Source organism: Vulpes vulpes, chromosome 14, assembly GCF_048418805.1.
Source record: "Vulpes vulpes isolate BD-2025 chromosome 14, VulVul3, whole genome shotgun sequence".
NCBI classification, from domain to species: Eukaryota; Metazoa; Chordata; class Mammalia; order Carnivora; family Canidae; genus Vulpes; species Vulpes vulpes.
Genome location: NC_132793.1, coordinates 87,489,878 through 87,504,071, shown reverse-complemented (window position 1 = coordinate 87,504,071; position 14,194 = coordinate 87,489,878). Strand labels below are relative to the sequence as shown.

The following is a 14,194-nucleotide window of genomic DNA, read 5'->3' as shown; positions in this document are numbered from 1 at the left end:
ATTTTATTAATTTTTCAGTACTTTTGCAAATATGTTACTAACAAAATTCGAACCACAGCAACTACTTATAAAAGTTCTGCAGTTTGCTTCCAGCAGGTCATAAATAAAGCCCAGCCTACATAGATAGTACACTGCAAAACTTGCAGATGAAGTTTAGGTAGATAACTTTTATCTAGCTAAAGAATGAAAACACATTCCACTTTCTGCAATCATGACTGAAAAGCTTTTCAAGACTGGAGATCCAAGTGACATACTGACTTAATCTAAAACTAAAGTCATAGGAATTAAGCAGATTTTCAATCCTGGAGCATTTGTTCTAGTTTAAGGAAATTCACATTTTTTACACTTGATCTTAGCCAAAAGGCCAAGAAGTGATGTTGAGTAAAAGCTTAAATTTTTTCACAGAAAAAAAATTGATTTCAGGCAAATAAAGACAAATTCCAGATAAACATGGTTCAGTGTTTTTTTATTTTACCTTCATCAAGGCAGGCAAAGTACAGATGCTGTACATTAAAAACATACAAATACATTACTCACAGCACATCAATTCCTATAGGCAGAGAGCTCCTCTCTGAAGCATGTAACCACAGCTAAATGTACAAAGAGCCATCTGCTGGTCCCACGTAGCCAACACCAATCAGCAAGACATCTATCAGTGTCCATATCCCCAGGCCACCAAAGCTGAAGAGCTTGCCGAGGCCTTCCCGCCACTGGCCCAGGTAGAAACGGTCAGCCCCAAACCCACCGAGAGTGATGCTGCAAGAACAAACAGATTATGGGATGGGGGAGGCCATCAGCCACCCCCAAGCTGCAGCCAGATGTGGCTCGACACTGGTATTAAGTCAAGTAGGGTGAAAGGGCCTCAAAAGGATCACAAAGCTTCACAAGGACACAAATGACTATTTCACAAATCCATGACACCACATAATCATGGGCAAGAAGACTGTTTAAATATCAAAAGTAAATGCACAATTTTTCAGCTGTGCTGAAATCTAATGTTCCTCTTTTAAAGTAATCCACCTTGTTGCCTGCAGTCTTCAAAATGGCACATGCAGGAGAAAAAAGCGGGAGCCAGTCCAACAAAAAGCACACAAACACGGAGTCAGGAGGTAGGGTTGGGAGGCAGCCCACCAACACTTGGTTGTCCCAGATCAAGTCATCTGAACTCCTGTCACACTCGTCCCCAAAAATGGAGTGTTAAGAATAAATTACTTTTGAGGTTCTTTCAAATTCTAAGATCTAACAATATCCAGATCACCTCTCATTGTACTTCTTTTAAGCTTATTATTATGGAAAATTTCAAAACAAATAAAAGAGTGAACAGAAGAGTACCCTTTCAGCTCCAAATATTATGTGGTCGCCCCGTTTTGTCTGTATTCCCACCTCCCCACGCTGGAGTACTGTGAAGCCAACTGTGAAGTGAATATTCTGAAAAAAACTGTGTTGCACTTCGAAATGAAAACTATTCTTTTTAAAAGTCAAGCTGTTGGATGTAGTATGTTAACTCCAGATGCTAACAATCTAGGGGAAAGTGGGTGGCACGTATACAGGAATGATCTTTGTAGCTTTTCTGTAAGTTTCAAGTTATTCCAAAATAAAGAGGTTATTAAAAAAAAAAAAAAAAAAGTTCGTTGTTCATTCTAATTTGAACCACTGCTGACAAAGACGTTGGCCAGTTATCAAATCTCATTTTTGTTATACTGAATTTTCTATCTTGGACTATTCTTTTATTCTCCAGTTGTGCCTTTCTGCCAGGCAGGCTCTGGCTCTCCCCAGCCCAAACCCTAAGCAGTGGTGCACATTGGGCAACTTGGCAGTACCTGAAGACATTCTTGATTATCACACCTTAGAGTGCTACTGGCATCTGGTCCATAGGCACTGCTAACCACTCTACTGTGCACACCCTACTGGTCCCACAACAAAGAATTATTTGGCCTGAATGTCAACAGTGATGAAGGGGAGAAACCCTGCCCACCTTACATTGCAGGCCACAGGGTCTCAGGCTCTAGCCTAAACCTTCCACTGTAGATGCCCCAACTTTTTAATTAGAACTGTTTAACCAGCATCTCACCTGTCCTTCCCTCTTGGTGGGGGATGATGACAAAAATTAAAGTTTTTCCCTCAAACTGTTGAAAAGTTTAACAAATTCAAGCACATTTTTATGTTAAAATTGTAAGTCCACAATTATTTCTGGATGGTGGAATTGGAGGTGATCTTTAATGTTTTATTTCAATTTTTCCAGTTTTTAGTATTGAGTATTTATTAGTTTTTATAATAAAGGAGAAAACTACTAAAAAAAAAACTACAAATCATAAATCTACCTATTTTAAATAGTATATAGCACTTTACACTTACACTCAGGATGGGAAACTCTGACTGATTCGAATGATCTATAATCATGGCTCAGTAAGGCATCTCTAGAATGTGCAGACATCCCAGGGAGAAAAGCAAACATCCTGCCATGAATTTCCACTAAATACTTGTCTGATCATCTAAATAATTCCTTACAGCTACGTTTTCTAGGGCCTACCTAACACATGTGAAAGAATTCAAAAGGAGGAGGAACTTAGCTAAGCTCAATGTATGGAAGATTCCACTGATCCCAATAAAATTCAAATGGCATCCTAACTTATCAGTAGTCAAGCTTACCTCAGAGCCAGAGCAGTAGACCACTTATAACCTCCAGTCCAGTTGCAGTACAGCATTTTTGGAAAAGTACGGTTACCTTAAAAAAAGGGAAAACATTCTACATAGAAACATGGATATAAATATTCTTACACAGATACTAATGGCTTTGTAATTTAAAATCTAAAAGTCAACTCTCCCTACGATAATTAAAGTTTGGTGCAGTGAATGGTAAAAATAAAGTCCTTACCATCTATAAGCATACATTTAATGCTTAAATCAGTTAGGTAAGTAAGAATGGTAAAAATAAAGTCCTTACCATCTATAAGCATACATTTAATGCTTAAATCAGTTAAGTAAGGGTTACAGTCTTAAAGTATGTGAAGCTATCAAGGTTCAGGCAAAGTTTAGAGCAAATATGGCAGTGTGGTCTTGTTTATCAAACAGATAAGTCAGGACACCTGGGTGGCTCAGTGGTTTAGCACCTGCCTTCGGCTCAGGGCGTGATCCTGGAGTCCCGGGATTGAGTCCCACATCGGGCTCCCTGCATGGAGCCTGCTTCTCTCTCTGCCTGTGTCTCTGCCTCTCTCTCTGTCTTTCATGAATAAATAAATAAAATCTTAAAAAAAAAAAAAAAAAAAAACAGATAAATCAAGCAACAGGGAAAAAAGAGAGCTGCGCCCACATAGAAACACTTCCTGTGGGACACAGGGCACACACGGGTTGCCCCAGAAGAGCCCAAAGACAAATGGTATCCATGTGGGAAAAAAACATAAACCTGAATCAACTTCAAACTATACACCAAAACCAATTCCTACTTAACCTGTTTGTGTGAAAGGCCAAACTTCCAAAAGGCTATGAAAGACTTGTTAAAAAAAAAATTCAAGTTCTATCCAAAAGATACCCCAAAAATGTGGCGGGAGGGGAGTAGTTAAAATATGAGATTTTAGATTTTAGGGACACCAAAAGGTTATGATCCCAAATATAAAAGAATTTCTGGAAATCCTTAAAGACATTTATGAATAATAAGAATTGGAGAGCATGTAAATCCACAATATTTATGTACCAATGGTGGGAATGTAAATTGTTAGAGGCATTTTGGAAAATAATACATGCTAGAAGAGTATACTAATACATGCTAGATACACGCCTGCAAATGTGCAACCAGGAGACAGGTACAGAAACTTTAATAGCAGCACCATCTGTGAGAACAAAAAACTATATATAATCAAAATCCATAAAATGGACAAACTATGATACAATCCTACGATGGCTTATTATACAGAAGTAAAAAAATAAGACACATGGATCATCTCAGAGCCATAATGTTGAGAGGAAAAAATAAAAGTACAAGACCATAAATAGACTATTAAGTCTAAAATATGCATTACTAAATGATATATCATACTATGTTTTATTACTTACATTTGATAGAACTATATATAATGCAAAGAAAACAAGTGAGATGAGAAAATTCATAAAGGCAGTTACCTCTCCAGAGAAAGTAGGGCAACCAGGTACAGAAAAAGCACTCAGGTAGTTCTGATGGCATTAGATTGTTTTACTTGGTAATTGGGTGAAATGTTATTACTATACTTTATGCTTTATATCTTATACATTTTTCCTTGTTTTATTAAATATTACATCTTAAAAGATAAGAGAACTGCAAATTTTCTCGATTTTTTTTTAGTTCACTGAGTTTTCTTTATTTTTTAGTTGGCACACAATGTTATATTAACTTCAGATATACAAGACAGTAACTCAACAACCATATGTTATGCTGGCCACAAGCGTAGCTACCATCTGTCACCACTGAGTTTATTAATGAGGTTTGGTGTAACTAAAAAATGCTAATAAATGTTTCTGATTAAACAATTTAAATTTAGGGTGCCTGGGTGGTTCAGTCAGTTAAGTGTCTGACTTGGTTTCGATTCAGGTCATGATCTCAGGGTCCTGGGATTTAGCCCCACAATGGGCTCCATGTGGAGTCTACTTCAGATTCTCTCTCCCTTCCCCCTCTGCCTTTCCCTGCTCATGCACGATCTCTCTCTCTCTCTCTCTCAAATAAAAATATTAACAATTTAAATTTAATTCTCAAATTGCTTATTAAAGTTCCATAATGTAAGCTTAAAGGAAAGTATTTTGCTCACGAATTTCCTTGAACTCCAACTTACCCAAGCAATGAATGTGGTCCCGCACTGTGCAATTGGCAGTGTAACGCTGCCGGGGACAAGACACTGTCATGCAGCTGGTAGAATTGGAACACTCATAATCAGTTTCTGGAAGCTGCCAGCAAAACCTGCAAGTCATGTTGATGATGAAGTTCTTTTGGGATTTGAAGTCTTGATCCTGCATGCCAAAGGACACAGAATGAATCAATCATAATAGTTCATTAATACATCAATAAAAATACAAGGCACAAAGCTTCTAAAAGACTGGTGAATAAAACTAGCAGAAAGTGGCAGAAATATAGGTACCAAACCAATATGTATGCAAAATAAATGTATGTGGTATGATCCCATAATCATAAAAATATATACCCCAAAATATATGCCTAAGGAAAAAAATCTACATAAATTTACATCAAAATAACAAAGGTTATTCCAGGACATATTTTGTCACTTTCACTTGGCTAAATTTTTCATAATGAGCATAGGTATTTTTGTAATACCAAAAAAAAAAAAAAAGGAAAATTTATTTTATCAAACCACAGAGTCACAGGGAGCTGGAAAGACATATGAGTACATCTGTTCAAGGTCTGCTGAGCTGCTAGTTATGTGCAGGACCCATGTTCCCCAACCCCTATTTGATGCTCCTACAAGTACAACACACTGACTGGCTGCTAAGTCTCAAATCTTCCCAAATATCTCTAAGACCTCCAGGCTACTCACACCTCCACTTAGTATAATCAACTAACGGGTGGCCCAGACAATCACTCTCCCCTTTGAAAGAACCACAGGTAGAGACTCAGCAAGTATTCTGGTTGGCACTAAGCTTTTAAGGCTGTAGATTTTTTTCACTTCAATTAAAAAATCATCATTTTGTTTTCTGCTTGTAAGACCAGCACATCACTTTGTGTGCTGCACCTTTGGAAATTACAGTAAAAAACCTGTAACCTCTCCCAAGAGAACTACTTTTAATCTTTAATTTTTAATTCCTATAATATAGATGTAAGTGCAATTATACTGAAAGCTATTTGTATCCTTTTTTCCCCACTTGATATTATACTGTATACATATTTTTCAAAATCATTTTTAAATGGTCAATCTCCTTTGGAAGTAATAATTTACTAGTTTTTTTGATCAATGCAAAACTGCATTTATGAATAGCATCCAAACTGGCTAAGGTACTATTTAGGCAAAATTGTTTGAAACATCTGCATATCTCTGGCAATACACTGATAATGCACAGTTACCAAATGTTTTTTAAAACGAGGTAAGCTGTGAATGTGGTAGATTCCTAGGTGTGACAGAAGGGAAGGGGAAACCGCTCCAGGTCTGGCCCTCAGCAGCCACTGCCTCCCTGACAGCAAGCCCTGCTTAGCCTCTGGCCTTCCAGGGAATCTATTCTATGCGTGAGGACGTTTATGTCAGATATATAACCTTTTTTTTTTTTTTTAAACTTAACTTTCCCACTGGTATTTTTCATTGAATTCTGTAGCTATCAGTAAGTATCTCAAAGAGCTGCCTACTTCTTTCTAATAGCTGCTTTTTATTTCATTTCATAGTGGATCATAAACAGTTTTCTCTTGGACATTAAGCTTATTTTAAATCTTCTGTCCAGGTGAACAATGAAGCTAAGAATATCCACAGGTGTATTTATTTGCATCTATGTACAGCATCTGTAAGATAAATTGCTAGATTTGCAACTGCTGGATCAAAAGATATATACATCTGTAAGTTTCACATATGTGACAACTGCCTACAAAAGGCTGACCAATCTGCCCACCCACTAACAAGACAGGAGTGTCGGGATCCCTGGGTGGCGCAGCGGTTTGGCGCCTGCCTTTGGCCCAGGGCGCGATCCTGGAGACCCGGGATCGAATCCCACATCAGGCTCCCGGTGCATGGAGCCTGCTTCTCCCTCCGCCTGTGTCTCTGCCTCTCTCTCTCTCTCTCTCTCTGTGACTATCATAAATAAATAAAAATTAAAAAAAAAAAAATTAAAAAAAAAAAAAAAGACAGGAGTGTCCCTTATGTCCTCAGGAACTCAGAGTGTCACAACAAGCTTTATTTCTTTACCAACCTGAAAGGTTTAAAAACACATCGTTTGTATTTAATTATGAGAAAAATTCAACATTTTCTCATATGTTGAAAGCCCATTTGTATTTCCTTTCCTATGAACCATCATCTACTTAAGTCCTCATACTATTTTTTCTATAGCACTGTCATCTTTTTCTTATTGCTTTTAGGAAATCTTTACATACTACAGACATTAGTGCATTATTTGTCACAGGTGTTAGAAATACTTTTTCCTAGTTTGCCATTGATTTTTTGCCTTTATGCTTTTTTGGGATATTTTTAGTAGTCAAAGATAGCAATTCTTTTTTTTTTTTTTTTTTAAGATTTTATTTATTCATAGAGACACACAGAGAGAGACAGAGAGGCAGAGACACAGGCAGAGGGTGAAGCAGGCTCCAGGCTCCATGCAGGAAACCCGATGTGGGACTCGATCGGGTCTCCAGGATCACACCCTGGGCTGCAGGCGGCGCTAAACCGCTGCACCACCGGGGCTGCCAAAGATATCAATTCTTTTATGGCTTCTAAATTTCATTTCTTTTTCTTTTTTAAAGTTATGGGTTTTTTTTTTTTTGATATTTTATTTATTTACTCAGGAGAGACACAGAGAAAGAGGCAGAGACACAGGCAGAGGGAGAAGCAGGCTCCATCCAGGAAGCCTGATGTGGGACTCGATCCTGGGACTCCAGGGTCACGCCCTGGGCCGAAGGCAGGCGCTAAACCACTGAGCCACCCGGGCTGCCCTCTAAATTTCATTTCTTATGTAGAAAAATACTTCCTACTTTGAGATTATAGCAAAAACAATCAAGCTTTCTCTACTACCTCAAGGCTTCATTGTATCACATTAAATCCCTGATCTCTCTGGGTTTATTGTGGACAAGTGAGGGATTCCACTTTTTTACCCAGAGCGACCCAGGCATTCCCAGCACTGACTGAATCCATCTTCTCTCTGGAGAAGTACGGACCCCTTCAAAAGCTTATCCATAGTAAAAAGATCTATCCGCTTTCCCTCTGTGAAAGTTGTCATTACTTAAGAACCCATAACCCATTGAAAGAAATTATACCTGCTTCAGATACACTAGCAGTCTGACAGCTTCTCCAAGTAATGCAAAAACATTTCTGACGAGCACAATTCAGCAGACGTCCACTGGCTTGACAGTTACCATTGTAACTGGAATAGGAACTATCTGATATAACAGGTGTTACAGGATTTTTACATTTATTTCTATAAAGGAATCCAGGTGAGAGTCCCTTAGCCGGTAAATCCCTGCTCAGCATGTCTGGAGGATAAAAGAGTTCATTTTTTGCCATTAAGTTCAAAATAAGAGGGAGCAGGGAGGCATCTGTGTGTGCACACACACGCAAATGAGAGATAAACAAGCATTTGTGTGCCTGCATGTGATGGTCATGGATTATTCCTTCCTGAAATGGTAACTTTTTTTTACCTAGAAGGGACCCTACAGATCTTCATAAAACAAATAAGGAAAATACCCATGACTTGCCCTGGCTCGCCTGGTGACAGCAATCTTAGAACCATGTCTCTCGGCAGCCAGTTCATGTATTCACTGCTCTCCACTTTGAGAAACAGACCATCAGGCTCTCTCAGGCTAGACTTCAGGTCCTGCACCTGAGAACAGGGCAACTTGTTCAGGACTTACGGTTACTGGCCAAAAGAGGAGGCAGGCAATATGAAAGCTCCTGGAGGAGAAGGAGAGAAAAAAATCCCACCCAAGACACATCTCAGCCAGGGGGTGAGGACAGCACCAGGAACCATGACACAGGAGTTCAGAAACTGGATGTCAGTTTTCCCCTTTTTAAATAAATACCTCCTATCAGGCCCATGAAATAATATTTTTTTAAAACTTTTTCATTGGAGTATAATTGACACACAGTTACATTAGTTTCAGGTAGAGAGAAAATTTTTAAAAGCCTTCAAATAAATACATTTCACCCTTAGGTAATTAGGGACAATAAAGTATTTAAGATTCAGCAACAAAGGGATCCCTGGGTGGCGCAGCGGTTTGGCGCCTGCCTTTGGCCCAGGGCACGATCCTGGAGACCCAGGATCGAATCCCACATCAGGCTCCCGGTTCATGGAGCCTGCTTCTCCCTCTGCCTATGTCTCTGCCTCTCTCTCTCTCTCTGTGACTATCATAAATAATAAAATAAAATAAAAAAATTAAAAAAAAAAAAAGATTCAGCAACAAAGACTAATAACTCAAGGGCAGTCATGAAGACTATCCGGCACTTACACTGGATTTTCCAGTGTGCTGATACAATTTTTAAAATGGCAATACTTAAGTTTATGAAAACTAAATTCAGATACTGACAGAACAAACTCTTACTTCCCTTTCGCTCCCTCTCTGATACTAGACTTCACAAGGAAAATTACAGAAAGAATGTAGGGGTGGAAGAAACTTTCTAATCTAGCCCTCTACAAACCAAGTTCCAAAGGACGGAGAGGGAAGGTATCCTGTTCAAGTGACAGAAATGCTAGGGCCATCAGGTCAAAAGAGATCTGCAAGAGACGACATGGTAGAGAATCTGTTTTTTCCTCTTTGACCACTTTCCCAAAGCAGGGTTCCATGAAAACACTTTAGAAAAAAGGTGTTCTGGGTCCATGTGCTCATTTCCCTCATTTAACAAGAAACAGATCAATAAGTCAGTCAGAAAGCTAGTTATGGCAGGGCCAAGAGTAGAACACTACCTCATTATTCATTTCTACTCTTCACCTCACCCAGATAGCAGCCCCAAACAAGGGAGTGTGCAATCATTTACCTGGTCCAGTTGTTAAAAAATTCAAGTACCTGAGTCTCCCTGACCTATTCACATTCAGAAGGTCTGGGGCTGTCTTCAGGAGTGATATTTTTTTTTTTTTTTAAAGATTGTATTTATTTAATCATGAGAGAGACATAGAGAGAAAGGCAGAGACATAGGCAGAGGGAGAAGCAGGCTCCTTGTGGGAAGTCTGATGCGGGACTTGATTCCAGGACCCTGAGATCACAGCCTGAGCAGAAAGCAGATGTTCAACCACTGAGCCACCCAGATGCCCTGTCCAGAAGTGATTCTAACAGCAGCTGGATTCAAGTAGCTTGGAACCAGGTATCCATAGAGCACTCTATTGAATACCAACTATGTAAGCCTTTCTAGGCCCCTTCCCGTCTGTCAAAATATCAGGAGAGAGAATATATGTGTGATGTTTGTAACATGGTCATGTCTAATAGGCAACAGTACACTTGAGCCTCTTCTATTTCTGACTTCCTGTAAGGAGTCTGATCATTGCTCCAATTTAATTTGTCAGGAAACTGTCATCTGAGCCCCTGTGACCAAATTTCACTTGCATATGAAAAGTTTCAGTTTTCTGATCCAGGTTGTCTTTGTTCCTAAAATATTACTTGTAGAAGCAGAGCACCTTCTTTCATGATTTCCCCCACTTTCAAGTCTAAACTGTACTTAGAGCTTGAGGTTTACAGTGAGTTCACCTGAAATACGTAAGTGGCAGTACTTACAACACAGGTAACAGAAGGTTTGACGGTGCAGTCAAAGGTGACGGGCTTCCCATAGACACAGGAGAAATTTGTCTTACATTCTACACAGTCTGCAGGAAGTCGGCTACACAAACCATTACTTGGACACTTCATCACATAAGGTGGAATATCAGTACTTTCTGTGAAAAGTAAGAGAGAAGCTTACTCTCATATAATATTGATCAGCATCGCAGAAGAAAACAATTTCCTGAGGCTAAGGGGCATGATGGCTAGCGATGAAATACTACACTGGAGTGGAAAATGACAGAGTGGGAGTCAGAGACACCTGCAATTAAAGCAAGGTTCTGCCACCAAGCTGTGTGACCTGGCCCAAGAGTTCAAAAGCGTGGTATAAAGCATTTAATCATTCCCCACAAAATGAGCATGAAATTCAAAGGTACTTATGTACATACAATGTACACACAAAGCTAGGCTAAGTTGGGGCTTCAAAAAAAATCTACTCTGAAACAAGATGAAAAATTCAGGCATAGAGGTGGTAGGGTTTGTTCATGATCACAGAGGGAGGGACAAAACTAGAACCAAGACTCAAATCTGTTTCTAATCTGATATTCTTTTCATCTGCACTCACTGATTTGGAAATTAGGACCCTGGCCGTCTACCCAGGCTATCAATCAGTACAACAGGGTACCAACTTTAGAAAATGTTGTCATTATTCCACACTGGTACCTCAATAAGCCACAATTCTCTAGTAACATTTACAGTTTCATACTACCAAAGTTCAACATAGTTCTCTACGTTCATATGGGTTGCAATTCTTTTCCCGGCCAACCTTGCCAGGAGTACCATATATTTTTATCCACTGACAGGATTAATTCCATGTATTCTGGGGGAGGTTGTGAGGCTTTCAAAAACATCCAAAAGAGGGGCACCTGGTGGCTCAGTCAGTTAAGCGGCTGCCTTCAGCTCAGGTCATGATCTCAGGGTTCTGGGATACAGCCTCACCTCAGGCTCCCTGCTCAGCGGGGAGCCTGCTTCTCCCTCTCCCTCTCTCTCTCAAATAAATAAGTAAATAAAGCTTTACCAAAAAATCCAAAGAATAGAAAATTCTTGTGCTTTCTCTATAATTTGTGTTTTAAACTCAAGTATGCTCCTGTCTTGTAGTAGTCTTTACATCCAAGTAACAACCCATAAAACACCTCTGCCAGTTTCAATTCTTTGAAATAATGGAACTCTACAAGGATGAACTATAGACACAAAGGTTCTGTTTAGCAAAACACTTTAAGACTCATTTAAAACTGGTCCTGGGGCACCTGGGTGGCTCAGTGGTTGAGCATCTGCCTTTGGCTCAGGAAGTGATCCTGGAATCCTGGGATGGAGTCCTGCACTGGGCTCCCCACAGGGAGTTTGCTTCTCCCTCTGCCTGTGTCTCTGCCTCCGTCTCTCATGAATAAATAAATAAAATCTTAAAAAATAAATAATAAACTGGTCTTACTTTAAGTCACTGGATTATGTGGGCAATTCTATGAAATACCATTTTTCTTTTCTTTTATTCCGATCACTGTTGTGGTTGAAGTTGAACCTTTAGAAATCACACAGCCCAACTGACTTTAGAAGGCCAGACCAGCTTCACCACTTTCACGTGAGGAAAGTGATGCTGAAGGGGTGAATAGTTTGCTCAAGCTCCCAGTAGCTCAACCAGACCTAGACTCCAGGTCTTAATCCCTCTGTGATCCATTTCACACAGCCTTGGGAGGAGCCTTTCAGGTCCAATATCAGGAATGGGGCTTATGAAGAAAAAGAAATTTTCTGAAGGGAGAGAAGCACTGGTTGAAAGTGATCTTGATGAATGAGGTGGAAAAATAGAGAGGTCGAAATGAGGAATGTGCAAGTGGAAAAAGAGATGAGATCAGAATCTCAAACGGTACTGCAATATCAAGACAGTCTACAGAAAACATCCGTCTTTAGTTCACATAACCTAAAATAAAAATTTCAAAAAAAAAAAAGGAAAGTTATTTTATCTAAAAAAAAAAAATAAGAAAGCAACCACTAGATATAAATTTCCACATTTACTAGAATAAAAAATGTCTAGTACCTGCTGCCCTGGGAACTACTGTGAAAGTACGTGTTGGGCCCGGATCCTTTATTGACTGAGCGAGCGGCTGCGACTGCTCTAAATTTAAGGATCCTACAATTAGAGAAACATGTTATCCTGGGATATGAAAACCTAGCTTTGTGTGGTTAAGACACAAGGCTCACCCCAGACCAATAGCTGTTCGTGAAAACCTTACAGCTTGATTGTCCAGAAAAATCAAAGACCCGCTAATGGGGTCGACACCGATTTCGGTCGACAGGCAACGAGGGAACCAGGCGTGGTACCGGGCTCCAGGTCCGTCTCCCACGCCGAGAGCCGAGCCCTCGGTCCCCCGCCCGAGGGCTCCTCGGCCGAGCTGGGAGGCTCCGGGACCCCTGGGAGGAGGGGCCGCCGCGGAGCCGAGGGCCGGCACTCCCCAGACCCGCTGCAGCGACCCGCCGCCCGGCACTCAGCCTCCGCCCTGCGCCCGCCGGCCTGGCGCGGACGCCTCCCGCCGCTCCCGGGGGCCTCGCTGCCGCTCCGCCCGGCCCCGCGGGGACCCCGGCCTTTAACTCACCCCCGCCGGACAAGATGTAGAACTGGGAGAGGAACAGCAGCACGCGGCATAGGCGGCGCAAGGTCCGCAACGGAACCGCCGCGGCCGCCATGTCGCCGGCGCGCGCGCACTTCCGGGCCGTGAGGCGGGGCTAGGCAGAGGGGCGGGGCTAGGAGGGGGCGGGCGCCGGCGCACGCCGCAGGGGCGGGGGCGGGGGCGGGCGCGTCCCCGGGGAGCCCGAGGGCGCAGGCGCAGGCGCAGGCGGCTCCGCGTGGGTTCTACGGCGTCGCGCTCGCCCGGCTCCTTGCGGCTGCGGTGGAGGTGGTTCGGTTCCCAAGTGTGCCCCACGGCCGTTCGACGAAGTGCATCACTTCTCTCTCCATGACTAGCGCCTGGGAACGGTCACCTGGGGCTGAAATTCACACTTGCAGAGGCTGCAGTCAGAGGCGGGCAGATTGGGGAAGGTGGCCATCATCTGTAGGTATGGCTCGGTATATATGTTCAGAGGTTAAAAACTGCCATGTGCTCGGTACTCTGCGAAGGTGTTGATTATGTACTTGGTTGCATACTGAAAAGGTATTTATTTACAGATGAAACTGTGGCACACACCCGGTAAGGGAAGTGACCTCCCCCCGCCCCCCAAGCTGTGGTAGGCAGGACCTTCCCTGCGTTGCTGACCTGATCAGTGCCCAGCTAGCATCTCTCTGTGGCCAGCTGTGGGTTTCACCACTAGCCAACCCCTTAAAGACATGCATTACTTCCTGAAAGTTCGTTCCTCTGAGACGGAGAGAGAGGACAGTAAGTGTACCTGGCAAGTATTCAGGTCCAGAAGTTCTGAGACAAGAACCTCGGGATGTGAAAGGCGGGGTGTAAAGCATGGGCCCTTCCCTGGAGAAGGCCAGTCTTGCAGAGGGGAGCTGCACCCCAGGCCTCTGCATCTGTTTTTGTCAGAGCATACTTTGTCCTGTGTTGTTGACCTGCGTTCCCCCTTCCCACCCACTTGCCACAAGATTCTTTTTGAGGCCTTCTGACTCCCCAACTCCTTCACTTGCAGTTTTGATGAATGAAAAGAATATACTGAATGGTGTCTGGCACACAGTAAGACCTCAATAAATATTACCTTAAAAATTGTATCACAAAATTTGCACCTTTGAGGACTATACAGGTCTGATCTATAGTACAGTTTTGTTTACTAACTGTTCAGGATGCTAAAATA

General features: G+C 41.8%; 1 protein-coding gene across 2 annotated transcripts; it reads right to left on the bottom strand.

Moving 5' to 3' along the window:
* Positions 1-449: 449 nt before the first annotated feature.
* TM2D3 (TM2 domain containing 3) lies at positions 450-13,137 on the bottom strand. Of its 2 annotated transcripts, XM_072737108.1 has the most exons (6): positions 13,000-13,133; positions 12,444-12,536; positions 10,373-10,530; positions 4,800-4,974; positions 2,650-2,725; positions 450-756 (listed from the first exon to the last, which is right to left on the bottom strand). In XM_072737108.1, exons 1-6 carry the CDS (start codon positions 13,088-13,090, stop codon positions 591-593), a joined length of 759 nt encoding a protein of 252 aa, XP_072593209.1. In that variant the 5' UTR covers positions 13,091-13,133; the 3' UTR covers positions 450-590. The 2 variants fall into 2 exon arrangements, with proteins under 2 accessions (XP_072593209.1, XP_072593211.1); XM_072737110.1 differs by lacking the exon at positions 12,444-12,536 and having other exon boundaries at positions 13,000-13,137.
* Positions 13,138-14,194: the final 1,057 nt, after the last annotated feature.

Bases quoted from the DNA above. Each gene is read 5' to 3' on its own strand.
- TM2D3 (XM_072737108.1), bottom strand. From the start codon at position 13,090: ATGGCGGCCGCGGCGGTTCCGTTGCGGACCTTGCGCCGCCTATGCCGC. The intron at 2,726-4,799 runs GTAAGTTGGAGT...CCTTTTTTTAAG, and splicing joins GGACCACATTCATTGCTTGG to GTAACCGTACTTTTCCAAAA. The intron at 757-2,649 runs GTAAGCTTGACT...TTGTTCTTGCAG, and splicing joins TCTACTGCTCTGGCTCTGAG to CATCACTCTCGGTGGGTTTG.